Genomic DNA, 16,447 nt, shown 5'->3' with positions numbered 1-16,447 from the left:
GTTCGTTACAACATACTTTATTGGTTTCCGCCATGTGCCCTTGTTCGTCGCCGGCTCGTTTACCTGCCCCCAGTGCTACCTTAGCTCGGGGCCTGCGGAACGGCCCTGAAGAGCCTTCCTGCTTGCCTGGTACTGTTTCTTGATTCGCTCGAGGTGAAAATGAGGACGGAGTATCAGTGATGCCGCCGAAGGGGGGTTCTGGGTCTCGTCAAACTGCCTATTATGTCATCCTGCGATCAAGCTACTCCAGAGACATACACTCATATCCGATCTTCAGAGACGCAGTGACATCAGCCGAAACCATACTGCGTAGCCAGCAATTGATTACCTCCTCCTTTTCTTGGACTTCTCCTCCGATAGACAGTAGAGGCGACGTCGGCGGGGTTGGGATTGTCGGTGCGAACCTGATCCTGTAGCCAGAAGCGCGTCAGTGTGGGCACGTCCATAAGTCAGGAACAAGAAAAACCAGGCGCAGGGGCGCAAAAAACGTGGAGGCAGCCCGCCTGGCAGGCTGGCGCTCGACATTGATGTGCGGATGGGCGAGCCCAGATTCCCAGCAGCCTGGTGTCGACTTTGGTGACCCAGGAGAAATGATGAAACACGGCGGGAAGATTGCGGGAAAGGAAATCAGGAGGGGAGCACCCGTACCTGCCTACCTCAGAGAGCTCTACTGGATGTCGGATGATGACATGTCGGGTTGGGCGCAAAGGGAAAGAATGCAGGTGGAGGGCACTTCCTGCCTTCCTGCCGGCTCTAGCCCAGAAAAGGCAGGGAGCTACATGAGCACTGTACCTGCTTCCGCGGTGATGAACTTCAGGACCTCCCTCCGTGACATTCGGGGGTCTTTTTGACGCAGTACGAATACCAAAAACACTTTGCAAATCTGTTGTTGATTATCGGGCAAGAAGAAGAAGAAAAAGATACCTCCCCTGACGTATACATTTTTGCACTTACAATTTTACCACAGCATGATGTGCGGCGCCAGGAGGTGACGTTGCAGTGCTGCTGATAACTCGCCGTTCAACGTTCAGCAATTCGCCGATGAAGCCACCAACTTACAAAGTCTGTCGATGTAGGATGACTCGCTCGGCTGATTTCTCCTCTGCCGCAATACCCAATTACCAGATACTTGGGTCAAACGTCGACCACGGGCTTATGATGGCGCGCATCGCCAACCGGCCGAGGCAACAAGGGGTCGCCAACCAGAACAGGGCGCCCTGTCCCGCGTGCCTCGAAGCTCTCGATCAAGCTCGACCCGAACACGGGGAGCCGGAACTGACAATGGAGCTTCTCTTTGCCCCCTCTCTTCAATCTTTCCTCGCCTACGTATCCGTACTGGGACTCTGGAACTCTGGAAACTAGGGAACTTGTGATGCTTTGGGAAAGCTCACCGGTGACCATGCCAACGAACGGAGTTCATGGGGCAAAGAGGCTCTCCTCCCGTTCGTTCTAAACCATCAGCTTGTCGCAACGAGACAATCAGTGGAGATGCCCAAACCGAATGACACACTGCAATCCGCCGCAACCTGCCGAGAGAAAAAAAAAATGATCGATATTATTGCTTGGGCCCATAGTATGGAAAACGTCTGGAACATGTCGGCGTATGCGCCGTCTCTAACAGTAGCCAAGGCCCCCCACCCCTGATTGCCTCCGTTACCGTCAACCGTATGTGAGTTTCCTGCCTTTACAGAGTCAAAAGGCTATCAGGACGTTTGGCTGCTTAGGATGGTTTGCCGCGTTGCCGCAGGCGCATTGCGGTGCGCACGCGGGTGTGTACACCATCGTCGCTGCGTCTTTTGCAACTGTCACTGTGATTGACGACGTGCCAAGTCTCAGGAACATGCGGCCAAAGCAACGGACTCATAGCACGGAGGATACCACGACGCCAGCGACATTTTTGAAGCAAACAAGTTGGACAGCGACCGAGCACGTCGCAATGCGACACCCACCGTTGTCACCTCACTTCGACTCGACGTCGTCGTCTCGAGACGTGTCTTTGGCCTCCTACCCAAGGAAATGATGTTTGTCAAACCCCCGCCCACCGAGTATCCTATTTCATCACTTTCCCCTCCCCTCCCCCTCCTCCCAATTCCACGGGCCTTTCCGTTAGATTAGCAGCCAGAGAGGGATCAGAGGGGACCGTCATCCTTGGAAGGGGACTTTGATGAGAAAAGACGCTGATCGACGAGCTACGGAGGAACGTTGGGCACCACGCAGCCGGGGCAATTTCAGAACGACCAGATCTGTGCCCACTGCCCGTTAGACCAGGCGTTCAACCAGGGGTCTGGTCGGGAGATGGCCCACTTGTTACATAAAATGCTGTGCGTATGCATAAGAATCCCAATCATGAATATGCTAATAACCAATTTCTGTTTAAATGAGTATTCCCGATAAAGGTCGCTCAGACTGCAGGTCTCTATCACAATTCACCTCACGCAGTCTTACATACCATGGTTTGCTGATAGGTTTGGCATCTGACAGTTTTCGAGGGCTTTAAACCTACATCCGAGAAGCCCATACCACGTTCTAGCTAGACAACTCTGGAAGAAAGATTTATTGCGATGTCAACCACATCAAAATGGCGGTGCATCATCTGACCTAAGCCTGTTTCAACGTTTCTAGATGCCTCACCGCTGCTTGGAGAGTCATACCGACCTCCTGCAGGGAGATTATGGAGTAAGGAAATCCACATGTCTACACATGTCACGAATTTTCACTGTTGCCGACTCGAGAGTCCCCCCTTTTACGAGTGGGAGAGCTTTGCCGGTGGGAAAATGTAAGCGCCTATTTCCGTCATGTCCAGTTGACGGAGAGTGGTCCGAGGATGTAAAGCAGCGGTCCGCCCAAAAGAAAAACCAGCAAACGAAACAACAGAGCTGGCCTGTGTCTCTGTTTCTGACGAAAGATAAGGAATAGGACGATGGTAGGGCGGCTCATGCAGTCTCAACCTCATTGACAGAAAATAGACATCATGAGCGACTGCTTGCATACCCGTTGGTTCCTGGGCATACTCAAATGCTCTCTCACCGGCCAACTCCAACTAACTTGTTATCGAGGAAAATTAGACGAAAATTATTTTTAAATCCTACGCAAGAAAATATGGTGTTAATAAGGCAATTTATTGCCTGTTGGGTATTTGAATCCACATATACTTAGTAAGGTGTATTACTAGAGAAAGTTGATTGTCTTAATGAATGCTCCTCGTCGAGGCTCGTACCAGGCATTGATGACTTCAAACGTGATGACTGCTCGCAGTTTCTTCTCGTCAACTCCTTCAATCTCCAAGGTACCTTACCACCTCATGGTTCAGTGCCACCAACTCACACCGCATGCGGCCAGAATTGGGGTGCACCCTCACGGGTTCCATATCCTCCAGCTTATCTCTTCAGGCCTAGTAGCACATGCACCACGTGGCTACCGTCACTGGACCTACCCTTTTCAGCCTGCAACCACATCGGGCCTTCGGAATGCATCGGTTGAACCGGTGGGAGGGGGAAATCCCTCAAGATGCAAGCTGACCGGAGTAACGGTTCACGGGAGCCAACAAAAAGGTCCACTACTGCGGAGAGAAGGGTTCGACAAGAACCCGATGAGCGCCCTAAAGGGAGCACGGGGAACGCTGACACGGAGCCTTATCCGGGGCGTAGGTACCTACCAGCTGCCGCACCTGCCGCTCCCACCGCGCGGTTGGGAGCACCGATAATCGGCCCCACTTATTCATTCTTTCTGAAGGTTTGTGACTGTTGGAGGAATTTTTTTTCTGCTCCTACCCCAATTGCTTTTCGCCGACGACGGTTGTCCAAAAATATTTTTCTTCCCTCTTGGAGCCTCACCGTTCCCTCGTCGAAAGTACGAGTGCCAATCCACTTTCTCTCGAAGAGGCCGGCCTATTTCGTCCCGAAAATCTCGTGTTGCCTCGTTTCCCCGACTCTCTTTTTCCTCGTCCGAAACACGAAGAAAACACGGCGTGGACCCAGCTCAGCTAAAAAAAAAAAATACCCCGCCATCGGATACCCCGCCACCACCCACGACCGAAGCTATCTCGAACACCAACACCCACAACTACGTCGGTTGCTTCTGCGCAAACATTTGCCAAGCTTCTTTGAACAAGGAAGCGTTGGATCGACCTCGAGAACCACTGATCTCCTGCAAGATACCGCAAAGAGCAAGGCAAGATGTGTGGAATTCTCGGAATTTGCATGGGTCATTATGATCGGGATGAAGACAACTGCGACGCTGCGCAGGACATCCATGAAGCCATGTACCTTCTTCAGCACCGCGGTCAAGACGCCTGCGGTATTGCGACTAGGTGAGGGAGCATGGGTTGTCAATTGCAGGCATTGGCTGACACCAGCAGTTCTTATGGAGGACGAATCTTCATGAACAAGGATTCTGGCATGGCGGCGACCGTCTTCAAGGACGGCAAGAGGGTCATTGACTTGCCTGGATGGATGGGCATTGGTCACCTTCGCTACCCTACCTGGGGAAGCAGTGGACGTGCTGAAGGTCAGAACAAAGCTGTGCTGGCGAAACCTCACGGCCTTTGAGAGGCTAACGCAGATCACAGCTCAACCGTTCTACGTCAACAGTCCTTATGGAATCTGCCTGTCGCACAACGGCAACCTCACCAATGCCGCTGAGCTGCGTGCATTCCTGGACAAGGACGCTCATAGGCACATCAACACCAGCAGTGACAGTGAGCTGATGCTGTCTGTCTTTGCCAACGAGCTTAATGAGACTGGAAAGGCGCGTATCAACGAGACGGATCTGTTCAGCGCGCTTGAGCGCACCTACAAGCGCATTCAGGGTGCCTGGGCTAGCGTCATCATGGTTGCCGGCTATGGTGTGGTTGCGTTTAGAGACCCTGATGGTATCCGTCCTCTGGTTTGGGGTTCTCGCAAGTCGACTCCTAATCCTGATGACGATGCTTACGACTACATGGTTGCGTCAGAGTCGATTGCTCTGCGCCAGCTGGGCTTCAAGAACATCACTGATGTCTTGCCTGGGCAGGCTGTGCTTTTCAAGAAGGGCTGCCCTCCTGTTTTCCACCAGATTCAGGAGCCGGCTTCATACAGCCCTGACATCTTTGAATACGGTAAGAGGCTACATACAATCTTGGAAATAATGCTAGAACCTGCTGACATTATCAAGTGTACTTTGCAAGGCCTGACAGTGTTATTGATGGAATTAGTGTCCACGAGTCACGCAACCGCCAGGGTATCAAGTTGGCTGACAACATCATCGCTCGACTGGGCGAGGAGGCCGTTAAGGATATCGATGTTGTCATCCCTATCCCCGAGACTTCCAATACGGCTGCTGCGGCCTTGGCGGAGCGCCTCAGGAAACCCTACTCCATGGGTTTCGTCAAGAACCGTTACGTCTTCAGAACCTTCATCATGCCTGGACAACAGATGCGGCAAAAGAGCGTTCGCCGCAAGCTCAGTACCATTGATTCCGAGTTCAAGGGCAAGACTGTGCTTCTTGTTGACGACTCAGTGGTTCGCGGAACGACTAGCCGAGAGATCGTTACCATGGCGCGTGAGGCTGGAGCTCGCAAGGTCATCTTCAGCTCGTGCTCGCCCGAGGTCATCCACCCCCACGTCCACGGCATTGACTTGGCATCACAAAAGGATCTCATTGCTCATGGACGCACCAACGCTGAGATTGCCGAGCAAATCGGCGCCGACGACATCATCTACCAGACGGTTGAGGATCTCGTGGCCTCATGCGCCGAGCTGTCTCCCCGTGACCCCAAGACGCAGACTTTTGAGATTGGTGTCTTTAGCGGTTGCTACGTGACCCCCGTTTCCGAGGCCTACCTGGAGCAGCTCGACGATGCCCGCAACAGCGGCAGGAAGCGTAAGGCGCTTGTTGCCAGCAGCGGTCCCGTGCTTACCGGATCGGCGGACTCTGCGGAAACTCCTGCTGCTAAAGTGGCCAAGACCAATGGCTTGGCAGCCCGGACACGAGCTGACCCGCAGTCCCCGGGAAACCCTGCGGACATTGGGTATGTACATTGGCCTTGCAATATGGGAAATGTTGACTGACGAAACGGCTTGCAGCATCCACAACGCGGCTCATGAGGGGGGAAACTAGACGTTCCAAAGATGCTCACGCAACTATTCAGAGGAAGGCCGGAAATGGGGCATACAGAAAACCAGAAATTCAGGAGAGGCGTTGGGGAGGGATTGGCATTTCGGAACTACATTGCATTCATCTCTGAGGATTACCACTCAGGCTTGGAGTTGGGTACTTGATTTGGTACTCGGCTGGTTAGAGAGAGAGGTATGTATGGTCGCCCGTACATAGTGTTCTTTTCGAACGTCTTGCACATAGATGATTCACAAGAACTAATCATCAATTCAAATAATCGCTCAGTGTGCTTCAGTCGTCGTTGGATTGTACCCGGTAGTAGCATGAGGAATCTAAGAAGGTAGCCGGAGCCTCTGCATAAATATGGACCAGGGTGGTCAACCCCGGTTAAGCGCATGCGCTTCACAATTGTACACCATCACAGTCAATGTCGCTTCACTTTGTGTCATTTACACTACGTAGTAAGGTCTTCGTAGGCCCGAGCCCGAGGGTTCCATCGACCGGTCAATTCTCGCCATCCGCGCCAGACGGTCAAGAAATTCCGTGAAACGATCCACCGTCTTCACTGATGGATCGGAGCGTTTCCCCCCTTCCCTTCTTCCCGTTCCCACAGGTAGTGGTCAGGTTACAAGCCGGACTGACTGGTTCCCAGCCTCCAGGTACTACAGCCTGTAGGTAGCCTTTCCGCACGGAGCCTGTCGCGACTCATATCCCAACCCTCATCCCAGTGCCTGTATCTTTTCCCCCCCAAGGGCCCTTGAATACCTAGTGGGAAAAAAGATGGGGAAAGATACTCTCACAGTGAACTTTCTTCGTGAAGAAAAAAGACGATGAAGAAAAGGAAAGAAAAAGCTACATGACCAGGGACCTGGTTCGAACTTTGCAAAGACATGGGACCCGGACGACCAACCGGCACATCCGCGGTTCGACGACCGGCGTCCATTTGGAATGACAGCTAGTGGGGTCCATCGTCCTTTTGCCCAAGTTTCCCAGTAATGAGTGTCCGTGCCAGCCCAGACGCAATAATCCCTTCCAAGCCCAAAACTCTGCTGAGCGAGAAACCCGCCCGTCCACTGGCTGCATTGTGAGATGAAGTAAATCTCAATGGGCGAAGTTGCCAGAAAGATGAGCGCCTGTATGAGTAAGTTATTGATTGACCTAGTGAACGGGTTCACTGGCCCTCCCCCCTCCGTTGGCGCCATCGTCGCCGCCGCCGCCGCCGCCGAGGCAACATCTTCAACACCTTGACTAAGGTAAGACAACCTCTCCACCATGGCGCCCCCATCGTATGGGCTCCACGACCCCTTTCTCGCCTGCTAGATACACCCTTTTGCCTTTCCTTTCGGGTGTCTTTCAGCCTGACAGATACTTTACAAGTTCACACCACTGAACCCATCAGGCAGGCAGGAAGACGAAGGAAGGTGATCATCTCGCGGTGGACTCGCATGTTCGCTTCGGCCTGGCAAAAAGAGCATGGACATGGTCACCTTCAACCGCCGGCCATGGTAGCGTTCAGTGCTGCACAGCTTTATGCTTCTCTTCAGGGTCGGACCCTTGGAGGAGGAGGAGGAGGAGGAGGAAGAGGAGGGGGGGGACAGGATCCCAAGGAATGCAAAGCCCGCGCCGTCCGCCGGTCTCTTGGGACGGCTGCGTTTTGGCATTTTGGCCAACATACCCCGCCAAATGGGCAATGTCAATAGTCGATACCTATGCTCTGGTAGATTGGTTGGGTCCATGCTATGCAAAATGCAAGCCGTGCGGCTGCAATGTCACCGACGTTTTTGCTGACGGGCATGAATTTGGCCAAGGTTTGGCCGGGTTTCCGCTTTCCTGTCCAAGGCACTTTATAACGCCCCTAAAGATTCGGGCCAATATGGATTTGGGGCACAGCGTCTCTTAGTAGAAGGTATTGGAAACCGACAACCATGCCCAGCTGGGCTTGAGAAGCACCGCATGGCCGCATTATCATGGCCAACTTGGAGGCATGGAACCAGAGATGATGGACGATGGATGATGCCCCCTCCCTCCCTCTGTTCTGCAGTTGCACAAAGCACACGCACAAGCGCGGGGCTTTGGCTCCGCATAGAGTGTTTCTTGTTCCGAGGTCGTTTTCGATGATTTTACTTGGGGGCCGTTAATGTGCCCTCGAATATTGCCAGACAAGGGGTTGAGGATGATTAGGATTGGTTTCCCGCTTCCTCGAAAAGAACAGAGCATTGGCCCATTTTCAGGGACCCCTCGTGGGATTTTCGTCGTGATACAATCTGTCGCCCGTGTTTCCACTAACCACCCCCCCTTTATTCTGAATCCCCTCTGTCCCGTCCATGAGGGAGGGATGGGAGGGACGTGCGAATTGTCTGGTGGAGAGGGCAAGGCAGACAGACCCTCCGGACCTGCTGCACGGCATTATCCGGACGGATACGCATACCATGCGACGCGCAACAGACTTCTTCCAGAAGCTCTGGGCCGCGGGTTCCTTGCCCGGGCCCCATGCCGTCTCAAGTTCATCCGTGGTTGCGTTGCGAAGCGAATACTCCTCTCGGGCTACTCTGTCCCGCCTTGTTGTCTGACACCTTGTGCCAGGGTGCCTCCCGCCTACTTTGCTGCTGCTGGACCTCATATTACGGAGGATGGTTTAGCGATCCCGTCTCTAACTCTTCATTCAGCGAATGGAGTGTTGTAGGCCGGGCACTCTCGTTTCGCTAGTTCTTGGCTTAAACACGAGACTCGTAGAGGCAATGGCGTTGTGCCAATTTCGGGGGTCTTGCAACAACTTGTGACTGATCAGAACGTGATCTCGTGATCGGTGGATATGCTCCGTATGGACATCTATTTCCCAGAAAGCCACGCGCTTCACTCATCCTTGTGCTGACTCGGAGTGGGCGCGGAGATCACGATGTCGTGCTGCCGATGCACCTGTGCGGACCTAGAGTTCTGACGCTGTGCATCTCCGTTGTTGCATAGGTATCCTCTGGGGGTCCTGTGGTTAGTTACAGATTGCTCCATCTCTCATCACCCTCATCTCTGGGCAACGGAAATTTTCCCATCCTCTTTTGCACGATTTTGTTAATTACTGCTGTTGCAACTGGACCAACCATTACCCTTGAAGAAATACACACACACCCAGACAGTGGAAGGATGCTGGTGGGATCCAGGGTGGGATTGAGAGGGGAGGGCCGCCGCGGGTGGTTGGGAAGCATCCGGTTCATCTCGTCCCACGAAGTTGGGAAACCGCCGATCCGGAGCCGCCGCGTGGCCGGGCAGAAGCTCTTTTTCCTAGTCCGGATGCCGCGATATGAAAGGTGCCCGTGGCAACGACGCAGATGTATTGGAATCCTCGACGATCCCTCCACCGTGGTTTAGAAAGGCTGTTTCGTTTTAGTGTAGGGCCACCTATTGGACCCTTGGAAAGCTTCACGCGAGATGAGCAGAACATAGGTATCGTATTACAACACCCCCTCCCCTCTCTCGTCCATCTCGTGAACGGTAAAAAAAGAAAAAAAGTCCCCGCGCTCGTCTCGCTTCGAAATTTCGTTGAGACAGGCCCTGAAGTGAGAATTAGAGGCCGCTGTTGCAGTAGCTTCATGCCCTGCAAAGTATAGCGCCCTGCCAGGCGTGGGGATTCGATTCCGCTTCTGGAAGCTGTTTAATTTTTCCTTCTCTTTTTTCCTTCAGGACCCCGTGGACAATGGAAGAGATCGACCGAATGGAACCCCACGTTGAGTAAGACGGCGGATGCAGCGGTCTACATTTCCGAATGGAGGCGATGGCATCCACTGCCATCCACCGGACAACAGAGTATCGTGCCGAACGGAACGTCCTCCATGTGAAGAAGACCCATGTGAGGTGAGTGCATAAGCCCGTTTTTGTGAGAGCCGGAAGTGTACAAGCTTTATGCGTCTGACTGCCGGGGTTCCACAGCGCCGGTAGGTTTTTTTCTTCTTTTTCGGACGTGGCTCCGGGTGGTGGCTGACGACATGGGAGACCACGAAACTACAATGGTCGTGGCCGATCATTTGAAAAACAAAAAGAAACATACAACACCAGGTATTCGCTGATCGTCACCGACTCAACTACTAATCTGGCCCTCATCAGCTTGTCTATGGGAGAGCGGACGGGATCCCGAATTTTCTGATGGGTGTGGTCGTATGTGCTTGACTACCAAAAGAAGTTCCATTATATCGAAAGTAGGTACTACGCACCGGCTTCAGGCTGACATCGGATGTGTGCTATTCAGCCTTGAAGTAACTACCTTACTTCATAAGCTCATTGGGCTATGGTTATGTAGTAATCTATGGTTCTGGAGGCAATAACACCGCTGAGCAGTAAACTGAAAACGACGTGGTTAACGTCGACAGAAGAAAATAGTGGCAATAGCAAAAGTGCGCTTTGAGAGAGCCACTAGACCGGCTCTTCAAATTTTCTTTCCGATACCTAGCAACTTTTTCCCTTAAGGGAAACCTGCTGACTTGAGCTCTTTGGGAGGTGAATCTCCATGGCTCAGGGACTCGTTAATACCATCTAAGCAAATGGCCAAGTAGTTGGGGTGTTCTGCTTGTGGGTTCTCTTGAGTCTAACAGCCACGTTGAGCTCGTCGACATGCTAAGTAAGGTAGGCAGCTACTTATCGAGAAGTCGCAGTCGAAAGTAGATATATTATCTGAGGTGAGAACGCATCAGATTTCTCGCTGCCGGATGTACGGGCCAAGGTAACAAATCGAACTTCATATGTCTACTTATCTTTGACGTATGATATTGACGGTCTAGCAAGTGCACACAGGGTGGGAAGAAAGTCACTGGGACCAAGTAATTGCAAAACACCAAAGATGAGGTCATGGAACTGCCAGTCCTTATCCTAGTGTGCAGCTGCGAAATGATGCGCTTGGAGTGATCAACCGAACGAATCACTCGATGCTTCAGTCTCGAGCTGAGTGACTGCTAATGTGCCCTACCGGGCCATCGTTCTTTCCTCCCGCCATCCCTTTGTTTCTGCCTTGGGAAGAGTAGGAACGACGGGGAATAACAAACGCGCCTTCTCGAGACGCCCTTGGTTGCCTAGAGGGCAGGCCGTTGATCCGAGTTTTCTTTCTTTTCGACCCTCCATTTGTCCCGCCTCACTCACTCACACACTCAACTCCCGAGAAAATTCCCACCGATATCACAAAAATCCTTGCCTCAACACACATCTTTCATCAATTCTTCCCCAGAATCCTTCGGATTCTTGAACACCAATATTCACATCACTACTTCTTGCTTGTACCTTCAAGTCAAGAGAGCCTTTATTCTACTTCCTACTCTTTACGCCAAAAACATTTGGTGATCTTCTCATCGAATACAAGTCCCAACACACACCACAGCCATGTCTTCCTACTACTCCTCTCGTCCTAGCGGGTAAGTAAAATACAACATTATTTTCTCACCGTGGTCAACGGCACTAATAAATATTTCTTAGTTCCCAGGACCTTGGTGAGAAGCTTGGCCAAAACATGGCCGAGAAGTAAGTTGCCATACTCGAGGATGGTGGCGATGAGACTAGTTTCTGACCACGCTGATTTCTGATCACGCTGATTTCTGATCACGCTGACACTTTCTTATAGGTATCGCTGCAAGATTGGCGGTGAGTGGAAGCCAATGTCTGGCTTCTCCAAGAAGCAGCAGAAGCTTGTTCAAGACAAGCTTGATCGACACGCCAGAGTCAACCGTGCCAACACTGGTATGGTCTGCCGCGTCCACTCGGGCGAGCCCGTCAATGAGCTCCGATGTGAAGGTCCCTGTGACGAGATCAAGACCTTGGACCAGTTCTCCAAGAATAACAGAACCAATGGCGTCAACGTAAGTACCCGAGAGACATACCGTTGCCACTTCCGCTCACATCTTCTGTACAGATCTGCAAGTCTTGCCAGCACTGGATCAACACCCAGGAGCCCGGCTATACTCCCTGGGCCGGTCCTAACACTCAACTAGACCCCCTGGAGAACACGGATGACTACGCGAGTCACCTCCCGACTGATCCCTCTGAGATCTTTGACTTCCGTAGTGAGGTTGACCGGGTAAGTAAGCGCACGAAATGCCAACTTGAACAAGACTGATGTGCTCTGACAGCCCCTCGCTCCTATTACTGGAACCAACGGCCTCACTGTCGAGAATGACCTCTTGACTCGCATTGAATCTCTGGGCATCGAGACTCGTCAGCACTATGTTACCGGCCCGATCGGCCTTGGGGCTCGTAATGACGGCCGTGCTAGCTACAATGCCATCGCCTCCGGCCTAGGCAGCGAGAGCATTGCCTCTGCTGCTACCTCGGCTATCGCAGGTACCACCGAGACAGGTCGTGACTACGAGTTTCACAACACCTTCCTGGATGTTAATCTCAACGCCTATGACTCGGCTGGCAAAAAGCACATCAAGACCAAGGCCCCCGCTACGCAGTCCAATGACTCTTCTATCATGACCTCCACGAAGACTGCTTCGAAGAGTCGCGTCCACACCCATGAGGGAGGTCGCCCCGAGAACGGACCCAACACCACTGCTTTCGCTACTTTCAGCGTTGCCCCTAGCGGTCCCTGGCCCGGTGTAAGTTCATGGATCACTTTCCCGTTTTCCAGTACCTAACTAACATACTCTCAAGAATCGTCAGCGCGATAGAAAGCAGCTCACCAAGGAGGAGCATCGCGCGCTCCAGAGAGGCAAGCCTCAGCCCCCGACGCTCTTCAACCCCATCCCTTACGGCAACGGCGATGACGATAGCGACGACGAGTAGGAACCTCGTTGTTCCACGCGTCATTCGAGAACCAAATCACTTTATTTGGTAGGATGATTTCCGAGAGTCATGGAAACATTTCCATCAGCGGAGACCCAACGCTCTCGTCTGTCGTGGCCTTCATTTTTTCCTTTTCTTTCTTTATTTCAGTTTCTTGGCTGCTTTGTGACAGCAGCTCAGCGCAGAGCCATTCCGCCCCAATGTTCACGAGCAACTCATCCGGCAACAAACCTCCGACTGACTCACATGCCTAGAGGGTTGGGAGGAGGTTTGATGTTTGCTACCAGCTAAAGCGCAGCTTTCGTTTCTGGAAGCTTCACGGGGACAAAGCCTGAGAAATTTGGGAATGCCGAGGGGTGGCAGTCTTGGGCATGTTTCCATATGGAATCCGACGGAGGGTATTGGAACGGATATGGTCGTGGGAAGGAAGGCACGGAAAAGTTTTGCTCTTTAGGTACCTCGATAATCAGGTGACCGCAGTATCCTCAATAGTCAGTTCGCTTTGCAAATCAAAAAGTTCCCTATGCAACCATGTGTATTTCAACTGTGTAACGAGAGAGGCATGTAGCAAAAAGAAACCCGAGACGCCCACCGCCATCCAGTCTCATTGCCGATGCGGCCTGTCCAATGTGTGTGTGATCCCGTGCTCCTATCCAGCCGGGGTGATTCTTTTTGAAAATGCCCCCAAACCATACCCAAAAGAAGAAAACAAAAAACGATGTGTATCTCCGCGTGCCGCAATGGGCGCGGAGATGATCCTATCCCAGATTCCAACACGATGCTGGTTCATAGTACTCCCGCCCTCAAGGTGTCGTCGACCTGGTCGTAGAGGCCCAGACGTCCTTCGCCTTGCCGCTATGGACCAAGTGACGGAGGAGCTCGGCTCTATAACTTGGTCTCGGTCGCCAATCATTGAGGAGCGATTAATGGCCTGTTCCAAGACAGGCTTATCACAAGTCGTTGTCTTGCTTGAAATACCCAGGATCGGTGTCGCCCCGATTCATCATCTCCTGAGCGTCTCCAACCTGCCGACGCTCCGTGATCTCGCGATCCTTAAGCCTCTTGTGCAGTGTATACCTTAACCCTAGCGTCAATCCTCGAGCGTTCCTGTCCCTCATGACTGCTGGTCCCTATTGGAGAGGTTCCGATGAGCTGGACAGACGATTGAGATGCAAATAAACATCCGTGCCATATCTACATCAGGGGTTAGCTTGGGGCCGCGTGAAATGGTTCCTGGCGTAGTGCGTAACTCACCCTTCCATACTGATAAGTTTCAAGTCTCCACCAAAGTATCGTGCGTAAAGTCGTGAAATAGGCAATCCGTACCCAAAGCCAGCCATAGGCGCCTTAAAGTCGTTCTTGTCAAAGTCGGGGTCCAGATTCGGTGTGCGATCCACAGTGGTATACATATATGTCCAAACGAGAGGTATAGAGCTTCGGGGAATACCACCTCCCTCGTCCGAGATCTTGATGGTGATATCCTCCTTACCCTCTGCAACAATGACCTTGGTCACAGGGAATTCCTGTTTATCCTGGCCGTGCGTTTCAACGACGGCACGAAGAGAGTTTTTCAGAGTTTCAAAGAGCATATGCGACAAATGCCCTGGAACGTACATGAAGTTCAGGTTAGGATTGCAGACGAGTTGGATCTTCGGTGCTTCGAAAAGTCCGTAGTGGTCCTCGCAGACAAAGCGCGCATTTTCAATGGCCTCTTGCGCGAGATCCTGAACGTTGGTTTTGGTACAGATGATGCCGACATAGGTGGGATCGCGGTGGTGGCTTTGATCGGTCAAGGCAATGTGCTGACCGATGAGCATGCGAATTCCTATGCGCGACATATAAAACCGATCGAGGAATGACTGAATGTTGTTATCAATCTGCATGCGCTGTCTTTTGCGCTTGTACTCCAGGATGCCCTGTGCCATGGTGGTGACAACTCCGTCGTGGCGCCTCTTGATGCCATGTAGGGCTTTGGCGAACCGCTCGTTGTACAAGCGCAGCTCAGGCGGCCAATCGCCGATGTCGTCCACCATTGCAAAATATCTCCGTGCGGCGACGTTCTTCTGCTTGCTCCAGCCGTTTCCATTGGACTGCGGCAAAGACGCATATTGGCCTTCCTCGATGCTTGGGTTTCGGGTTGCCTCGGAGAGCATTGGTCCTTTCCCGTACGATTTGGCAGGCCTCAAAAGCCTTTCTTTTGTTGATTTATCCAAGTCAGGTCGAGGAAGTTGTGTGAGTTCCTGCGCGGACGGAAAAGTGTCAGTGAGTCATGTCCTTCATGCATTATGCGATAGAAGAGCCTTGACGTACCTCGAATGACTGTGCGTACCAGTCCTGCACTCGCTTCACAGAGGGCATGTCGTTGAGGCCATCTGGAAGTTCGTCGAGCTCTTGTACGCGATGGGCAAGGCGGATTGGTAGCTCCTCGGCAAGGAATTGTGAGGCACGGAAGAGGGTTCCTGCAAGTAAAATGAACAGTCAGCAATATGACACCTTGAACGAGAAGCTATTCAAGTAGTGAGAGTTGGCGCATTGCTGGTGCATACAAGCGAAGCAAGCAACGGAGCAGAAGAGAGTTAAATGCAAGCCGTTAGGAAACGGAGGGGATTTGCCAAGGGTTGACGAACCGACTGAGGGCTTCTCTCCAAATTGGACCATCTGCCTCAAGCTCACGCCAGTTGCAGGGAAACTGGCGTAATGCCTGATGGTATCCATCAACCTATCCGTCTTCCTCCACGACATGTTGGGCGGCTCGGAATTGGCGATCTACTGTTGAAATGAGGTATTCGAATCGAACCCCGCGTGACCGAGTTGGGGCGGCCTTTACCGAGGCTGTATGACGCAGGGCAACATGGAACAGACACGAGCGGGCGAAATGCGGAGGAAGAGAGGTCGAGGGATTGGGAGACGAGGTTGAAGATTAAAGCCAGATCTACTGCCGCATAGTCAATGGGAGTGAGGAGAGGTCGCGTGCAGCGTGCGGGAGGTGTTTCGTGTAGGTTTATTTCTGGTAATGGAGACGAAATAGGAACTGGGACCTCAAGAAGGTGAGAGCTTGGGATTGCCGGGGACGACAGGAACAAGGCCGGGCCAGGGCTCCTCAGTGGAGAGTTCCTGATGCTCTGGGCGGACGGCAATGGTACGCAGGTACTTGCCCCGACTCGGCGTCATACTGCCTAGGCCCATGGTTCGATGATAGCACGATAAGTACCTCGACCCGGCTTACATAGCCGACCGTAGAGGTGCGCTTCAAGCGAGTTTCCTGCCGGTTCTGGCCGTGACAATGGTTCGCAATAATTTAGCCCGAGGTGCGAGTGTGTATGTTCAGGTTCCTTTATTCGAAGAGGTAAACATTTGCCAGCTTAGAGGATGGTGATTTGGGGTGTTAATTCGGCGGTATCATGGCAAGAGTCCCTGTGCGTTGCCGACCTCGTCTCACTCTACAGCGTGGTCACACATATCTACAGCTCTCTTACAATACCTAAGTAGAGACGCAGGCTGGATGGATGCCATGTAGCATCTCCAGAATAAACATTGGGTATGGCGCAGATAATGAGCAGTTTTGCTCTGTCATCCAAGAAGACGCTCAAGATAA

The 16,447-nt window shown here is 52.4% G+C and overlaps 3 protein-coding genes across 3 annotated transcripts; 2 read left to right on the top strand and 1 right to left on the bottom strand.

Moving 5' to 3' along the window:
• Positions 1-4,175: 4,175 nt before the first annotated feature.
• ADE4 (amidophosphoribosyltransferase) lies at positions 4,176-6,047 on the top strand (the record flags this gene model as incomplete). The annotated part of the gene is made up of 4 exons (XM_053192992.2): positions 4,176-4,309; positions 4,358-4,506; positions 4,568-5,095; positions 5,152-6,047. 4 exons carry the CDS (start codon positions 4,176-4,178, stop codon positions 6,045-6,047), a joined length of 1,707 nt encoding a protein of 568 aa, XP_053049523.2.
• Positions 6,048-11,451: 5,404 nt separating this feature from the next.
• N0V96_001768 (uncharacterized protein) lies at positions 11,452-12,852 on the top strand (the record flags this gene model as incomplete). The annotated part of the gene is made up of 6 exons (XM_053192991.2): positions 11,452-11,483; positions 11,545-11,589; positions 11,690-11,924; positions 11,978-12,142; positions 12,195-12,665; positions 12,721-12,852. The coding sequence occupies 6 exons, from the start codon at positions 11,452-11,454 to the stop codon at positions 12,850-12,852; spliced, it is 1,080 nt and encodes a 359-aa protein (XP_053049522.2).
• A 1,130-nt stretch (positions 12,853-13,982) lies between these two features.
• Positions 13,983-15,594, bottom strand: PDK2 ([Pyruvate dehydrogenase (acetyl-transferring)] kinase isozyme 2; the record flags this gene model as incomplete). The annotated part of the gene is made up of 4 exons (XM_065756311.1): positions 13,983-14,046; positions 14,107-15,092; positions 15,163-15,311; positions 15,480-15,594. The coding sequence occupies 4 exons, from the start codon at positions 15,592-15,594 to the stop codon at positions 13,983-13,985; spliced, it is 1,314 nt and encodes a 437-aa protein (XP_065615551.1).
• Positions 15,595-16,447: the final 853 nt, after the last annotated feature.

The sequence above is a fragment of the Colletotrichum fioriniae genome (assembly GCF_027942845.1).
Source record: "Colletotrichum fioriniae strain IMI 355084 chromosome Unknown scaffold_1, whole genome shotgun sequence".
In the NCBI taxonomy this organism is placed as follows: domain Eukaryota; kingdom Fungi; phylum Ascomycota; class Sordariomycetes; order Glomerellales; family Glomerellaceae; genus Colletotrichum; species Colletotrichum fioriniae.
Note: the sequence above shows the minus strand (reverse complement) of the source record. Positions and strands in the feature narration are given on the sequence as shown.